This window comes from Gadus morhua, chromosome 17 (assembly GCF_902167405.1).
Source record: "Gadus morhua chromosome 17, gadMor3.0, whole genome shotgun sequence".
Taxonomy (NCBI): Eukaryota; Metazoa; Chordata; class Actinopteri; order Gadiformes; family Gadidae; genus Gadus; species Gadus morhua.
Genome location: NC_044064.1, coordinates 5,892,723 through 5,900,222, shown reverse-complemented (window position 1 = coordinate 5,900,222; position 7,500 = coordinate 5,892,723). Strand labels below are relative to the sequence as shown.

At 46.6% G+C, this 7,500-nt stretch overlaps 1 protein-coding gene across 1 annotated transcript in view; it reads left to right on the top strand.

Annotated features, from left to right (window-relative positions):
• sox19b (SRY-box transcription factor 19b) overlaps nt 1–3,326 on the top strand; it is a 5,327-nt gene extending 2,001 nt beyond the window's left edge. Inside the window, exon 2 of the mRNA XM_030338203.1 lies at nt 807–3,326. Within this exon, the coding sequence (XP_030194063.1) occupies nt 807–1,101 (295 nt within the window). The 3' untranslated portion in view covers nt 1,102–3,326. The remainder of the gene's footprint in view (nt 1–806) is intronic.
• The last annotated feature ends 4,174 nt before the right edge of the window (nt 3,327–7,500 follow it).

Below are 7,500 nucleotides of genomic sequence, written 5' to 3'. Positions count from 1 at the left end.
CCTCAAAGTCACTAAAGGAAACCTTGATTTCCATACCAACGTTTAAACTTGTTCAACTGACCTAGTTGGACTTTTAATTGTTGTTCAAAACTTTTAACCAGATTATCTCAACTCTGGGTGGACTAAACCAAAACAAACGTGGCACCTCACATTATCACAATAATACTCTTTATTTATTTAAAAGGTTGTCGTTTTAGTGTCTGTTGGAGAGACGGGAGATTAGTGGTGTTGAGCAGTGGGGAGAAGTTTGCAGGTGAAAGCATGAAGTCGTTCAATGTTGACCGACAGATCAGCGAGCTATGCGGCGGGCCCAGCCTCTTAACCCTCCCTTTTGTTAGTCTGAACACGCAGGTGCACTGCGGCCTACGAGAAGGGAAAGAAAAAAAATACGGGAGAGCTTTTGCCTCATTGTTAAAGGAAATCCCAGTATGTTCCCTAGATCTGTAGAGTCGAGATCAAATGAAGCCGTTGGCATGGTTTGGGTTTTTAATAGGACTGGAATCGTTCAACCACTTAGGATGCATTTCCGGTAAGCTCAGAGTATTAGTATGGATTTGAATTTGAACGACGACAACTTAAACACCTCTATTCGCGCCTTTCTCGGTATGTTCTCGACGGAACGGTGTTAAAGAGGATTGAATCCGTCCATATCCGAACACCAAATTCACACAGCCGAGGAACTTTAAAGTATTCGATGCAGAGAATTCTCAAACTTGAGTCGAGACTCCTCGACGCTGCACCGATGCAGTTGAGCCCATCCTGTGAGCCTGGCCGCCATGTTGACCCTCTCCTCTCCTCCCCCACAGCCCCATGTCGTACGGCAGCAGCCCCCAGCAGCACAGCCCCGTCACCATGTCCATGGTGAAGCCCGAGCCCATGTCCCACTCGCCGCCCACGGGGCCCGCGTCCGGCCACCACCACCACCACCACCACCGCGGGCCCCTCCAGGGGGACCTCAGGGACATGATCAGCATGTACATCCCCGGGGGGGACGGCGGGGACCCCACGGGGGCCGCCGCCGCCGCCGCCGCCGCCCAACGTGGCTACACCAGCGTCCAGCAGCACTACCTCGGAGGCACCGTCCCGCTCACGCACATCTAGACACTGGGTGGGGGGTGGGGGGCGCAGCGACGCAGAGGAGGACGGAGGCGCCAAAGGAGAGAGTGGCGCGGTCTGAGAGGGGGGGGCGTGAGTCCCCGCCCCCCCCACCCTTCCCGCTCGGGAACATCTGGCGCTACGAGGGGGAGCGGTGGAAGGCGGGTCTGAGGGGCCGCTCCGGGGCCCCCCCCCCCCCCCTGAGTGGTACGGGGACCCCGACACGTCAGAGACTAGCATTGTAACGTGCGTACGCGCGTCCCCCTTTTTGCACTCGTACCGCCGTACATAGAAGGGCCCCGAGGTGCTGGGGGGCCCCCCCCACACACAGCCGACGCACGCGGCGGGCACGTTGCCACTGAGGTCTACAAAAAGCCTGTGTATTTGAATATTCAAAACTGCTATAGTCTACCTCTTGTTTTGTGTTTTAGGTCTTTAAACTCATTCGTCCCAGATTCACAAGCCCCCTGTATATACACACGCGCGTATGGACGACCCTCCTCCTCCAAGTGCCAAAATGTTAAATGGACTGTCTATGAAGGACTGCTGTAAATAGAAGATGTTTCCCTTTTCTCTGTGTGTAAATATTACGACTCTTCTGTCTAGCGTAGGGAACTCCCAAAACGTAAGCCGGAACCGGTGACGTTGCGTCGCAAATCTCTAACCCCTGCGGCCACTTTCATGTAACCACAGATGGCAGCGTTCCCGAGCGGGAACGCCGTTGGTTGTCGATACGGTCTTCCAGTGCCGCGGTGCAGGGTAGGCTGCGACGTCTGAGACGCTGATCTGTTGTCTGTTTTGCAGTCCTGATGCTCATAAAGTCTACGGAAGGGTGGCTTTCTCAGGTTAGGATGTGAGGCCAAAGTGACTCGATATAGAGGCTGTGCCCACTTGCTAGTTCTCAAGAGATCGGGGGGGGGGGGGGGGGGGGGGGCAGGTGAACCACTTTAACTTCTCCAGAAAGTGGCTTATGAATGGAAAGTCCTCCTGGTTTGTGGGGATCAGACGGAGCAGGAGCTGGGTCAGCGATGGGGGCGGATGTGCCTCTGTAGAACCCTTTTCTATCACCCTAGGGCCTTGGGTTTAGTTAAACTGGGTTTTCTGGCTGGTTTGAGTTCCTGTTGGACAATCGAGATTGCAATATCTGAAATAACATTGGGTAATTTGTTTTTAAATCTCAGTTTTTCCAGTGGCGCACCAGGGAAAACATTTTACAATTTGTTTCCTCTATGGCTAGTCTTTGGCTTCACTGAAAACCCCATCGATGGATTACGTTTCTTATCCAGTTTGGAATCGAAATTTTTGGCTGCCAATTATGAGTTAAAATGTTTGGTGTAATTTAGTTTTATAGATTGGGTTTGTTTATTTGACCAATATTGTAACTTTCTTTAGTTGAAGTGGTTTTGGCAGAGGCCCAAGTTGCTCTTTCTCTTGTGTGCCACATGTTCTAGGCAGGTGTCTCCCATTAACCGAATGAAATTAAATGTAAAATGCTGCATTTCTGTTTTTACCCCTAAAATAAAAATAATACTTTTTTTAAGCAAAGTTTACTTGACTGATTTCGAATCGAATTCTGTTGAAATACAAATTGTTGAGTACATGTTTTTCCATCCCAAATGATATTTCTTTCCAACATTATACAGTGACTGAGGAGCATTTTAAATAGTTTTTTTTCTTTAATGATTTGGTTCCTTTTATCAAGCTTAATTTTGAACCTGTATGCTTCACTGTAAATAACGTATGGTTTAAGGCTTCACTCTGAAATATTTTTTTAAGGGAAATACAATATGGTGTGCAATCCACTAATACTTGCATCAGTGCTGCTATTGCCTTAAACGGATCTGTGTTGTATTTGCAAAAAGACGAAACATTTAAAAGAAATTCGTTTTAAGTGATTGTTTACATTAATTACTTGGCTTGTAAAGGGAAAATTGCAACTTTAACCTATAGACCTACACTTTAGGCCTTTTCCCACCAGTTATATCTCACCACTTTCCGATGTTTACAACACATTTATAAACAAAGTGTTTATACAAAATGTACGATTTTAGAATTTAACATTTCTATTTTGCTATAATCCAGCTTGTAAATTGTGTAAAATATTGAGACTTGCAGCATCCGTGTACATAATGTGTAAAGGTCTTGTCAGCTCTTACACTAAGGGCCCAAAATCTTAATTTTTTAAGTCATTTTGTAATGGCAAAATATTAAAATACCTTTTTTCTTCCCAACCATGGTCTGATTTGTGTTGTGTGTGGGAATTTTCAATTACAATGCTTGACTCAATAGAGAAGACTGGACAAAAAGGAAAAGCCCTTTTTTCCCAGGGGGCACTTCAATTATTATTTTTTAAATGAATGGCGATCAATGGATATTCGGGCACAATAGACAGATTACACACATTTAGTGGAGTGGTTGATTGACTTTAAAGAGCCGAGGTCTTTATCACCCGAGGGACACTATAGGTTTTCAGGCTATATTTACTCCATTATGATTCAGACGATAAAAAGACTTGTGTATTATCAAATTAAATCCCATTTACTTCATTTCAATTTAAAAATAAAAATGACTTGGAAATCCGCAAATGACAAATAGGCCTACAAAAGATAACTATATTCCAGACAGCGTGTATTGTGAGAGTTGGCAGTGAATCGGCTGTTGCACAATCTCTGACCTCCCTCTTTGGAGAGAGAGAGAAAGAGAAGTCAGACGCACGGCCATCGGAACGAGCCCTGCGCGTCCAAGCCGCGCCACAGGTGGACGCGTTATGGTCCAGCCGTGCTCAAAATAAAACTCCCGGCAAGAGCCATCAAAACTTGGTTGGAGAGAACATGGGTGTCCGACCGGGTGTGGGATGGGATGCGATGGGGGTGGTTGATGGGGCAATAGGCCTGTATCCCCCCCCCCCCCCCCCCCCCCAAACACACACACACACACACACACACACACACACACACACACACACACACACACACACCATGAAGAATGATTTAAAGGTCGATCATTTACTTTTTTCCCTTTACCCTCTTTTAAATTCACTTCCCCCCACCAAAACCCCCGCCTCTCCGTCCCTCTCCCTTTCTCCCCCTCTCTCTCCCCCTCTCTCTCTCCCTCTCTCTCTCCGGAGTGAAAGCGGGTGGCTGGCCCGTCCGTAATTGGCCGTTTCGGAGGCACATTGTCCTGGCTTTTGAGCTCGCAGGTGCACACAGTAAAGCCGCCGCGTTCCCTACGACACCCCCAGGGCGCATTGTTCGCTTTCTCTCGCTCCCCCATGGAGCAGAAAATTAGCGTTGCTTCGCCTTCCCCCAGCTCTCTCTCTCTCTCTCTCTCTCTCTCTCTCTCTCTCTCTCTCTCTCTCTCTCTCTCTCTCTCTCTCTCGCTGGCTCTCTCTCTCTGGGCTCGGGCTTAACCCTTTCAGCGACCGTTGCCATTCTCATGGAAATGGAGCGCGGAGCCCGCACCCCACCCGACTAATCGGCGAGTAAGGGGAGGGGATGGGAGAGCGAGAAAGAGAGAAAAAAAGAAAAGATAAGTGCAGGGATAAATCTCATCGTGGCTTTTCTGTCGATCCAAGTCTTTCCTGACATTCATCTAAGCCTATCTCTCTCTCTCTCTCTCTCTCTCTCTCTCTCTCTCTCTCTCTCTCTCTCTCTCTCTATCTCTCTCTCTCTCTCTCTCTCTCTCTCTCTCTCTCTCTCTCTCTCTCTCTCTCTCTCTCTCTCTCTCTCTCTCTCTCTCTCTCTCTCTCTCTCTCTCGTTCTCCCTCCCTCCCCAACAGACAAGCAGTCTCCCTGGCAACGCGAGGCAGTTAAAACTATAGGCAGGCGGCGTGCAAATTGGAAGGCAAGTAGCCAGTGGGAGCCCGAAACACGCACTAATCACTGTAACTCATCCCTAAGCATTATTCCAAAGAACTGATCGCTGGAGATAGAAATATAGACTGAATCCAATGATTAATTGATTGATTTAATTGGTCTAATTGGCAGTGATCAGAAGGATGTTTTAAAATTAACTATTTTCTTTACATCATTCGTTATGCTATATCATTCATCAATTTCTTCGACTTTCCTTTACTTTTAATACCCTTTAAAAAAAGTTGTAACACAGGAAAAAACAAGGCCGCTCTTACACATGGTAGGACTAATACAATCCAAATATACATATGAAAAACCGATAAATCGTTATACAAAGATGTAAAAGCCATAAAAACAACCGGGCTCCACAATTGGTCCACAGTCGCTGCTCTCGCGGAGGGCCAGGGGCCCATTGTGCGATTCAGATGCTTTCATACTAACAGAAACGAAGGCTTTGTCGCCGACTCGCTGCTCATGTAGTAAACCTATGGTATTCACTAAACATAATGATGCAATTGAGAAATGATGTGGGGATAATGATGAACTGTTCGTAACATTAATTAACAATTCACAAAAGCAGTTCACCGCGGTTTTTTCAATGGGTCCTATACTAATTAAATAATTAAATAGTTAATTAATTCAGGAAACAGTTTGGCCGTTTCTTTTCCCCCAGACTCAGTCTTTTCAAAACGTTGGAACATATATGTGCCTATGATGTTGGAAAACCTATGCTAGTGTGCGTAAAACTAAACTTAATGTTATTGCGGATGTTGAGCGTATGGATGTGCGTCTTGGAAAGGAGTGAGTCCTATTCGCTGGGGTCGATGGGTTGCAGGTCGACGTATAAAAAAAGAGAGAAAATGGTGCACAGAAGGTGGAATGGGGTGGGAGGGGTGTGTGTGTGTGTGTGTGTGGGGGGGGGGGGGGGTGTGGGGGGTTGGAGGATTTTCTGGTCCAATACATCCCATCTCTTAGCAACGAGCAGCGAGGCTTCAACAAGTGGTTGCCATGGATTTGGTGAACCCGGACTAAACAAGTGCGTGGGACATGCTGGCGGTGTGACTTTTAAGTCGTCACGAAGAGCTGCGGTCTGCCCAAGCTATACAGAGGGGGTCTGTGTGTGTGTGTATGTGTGTGTGTGTGTGTGTGTGTGTGTGTGTGTGTGTGTGTGTGTGTGTGTGTGTGTGTGTGTGTGTGTGTGTGTGTGTGTGTGTGTGTGAGTGTGCGTGCGTGTGTGTGTGAGAGAGCGATCGGTGTTTGTGTGTGTGCGTGCACGCATGTGTGTGTGTCAGTTTGTCAACCATAAGTTTTTCTAAAGCATGCATTTAATTGCTGAAATCCAATTTACTCAATTGACGATAAATATTTGCCTTTACGCACCAAATTACGCGTCGAGTTCATTTGCGCACTAAACTCAATTGCGTCAGTCTTTTACCAGTTCACGCCTCGAGGCGATTAGGAACTAATAGACGATCGAAATGTGTTCACATGGATCATAGGTTCCCTATACCCGACGAGATTGGTTCTGACAGGTCTGAGGAAAATATTCTTTAATTTTAAAACTTATTTTGGGAATGCTCCGTCCTTTAATGCAGATTTGATGACGTGAGTTCTCACCATCAATTCAAACAGGGCTTTGCCAAACAGGGCAGTTTCGGTGTGATTCAGGGGAATTCGGAGGGTTGGACTCGAGCATGCCAGTTTGATTGATTGATTGACCGTCAGCGACCAATTCATTCATGTTAGCCTCGTATGCGGACCTCAAAGGATGACAGAGTTGATTTGAGTGTGGGTCTGTCCAACTCCCAATCCCAAGTCGTTAATGTGATTTGTTTTTTCATGTTGAGCTTAGTTGTGGGCTTAAAGCAAAGCAGTTGAAGCCAGTATCAGTGGAGGCTTAAAGCAGTTCCTGTTTCTAGAGCCTCGCCTATATGTGTTTACACCGATTAACAGCCACCGCACCGATTGGTCTATCCATTGTCGGTAGACAACAACAGTGTTTGTATTTACTTTCTGCAATTATATATTGAATCAAGACTTTACATAAAAACTATTTTGTGCTAAGTCCCTCTTTGCAAACTTGAAATCTTGAAAAGTATAAAGTAAATCAGCCTGATTGCATTTGTTTAATACACCAAAAGCTGACCTGAGTAGCGGTTGCCTCAAACAAAAGCAGTTACAAATCAGAGCTACACCCAATGAATATGTGGAACCATTGTACTATTATACACGTATCAACGACGGCTCCTGATGTGACACCAAAGCAATGCCTTTTATAGGTTCCCAGGGGACTGTATGGGCTCCAACCCCTTCTGGGACCTATACACTTGGTCCCTACAAATGACAACAACACTGCCACACCCATGGGTTTGTACCACCAGGCAGGCAAACAGGGACAATGACCTCTTCTGCTTTTGACAAATAGCTAGCGCCCGTTGACATGCACTGTCCTACGTACGACCGACGCAGACCGACGCATACACGCACACGTCCGTGCACGTAGCATGCACATGTTTCCAGACGTGCAGACAGAGAGAGCATGACATGTTGT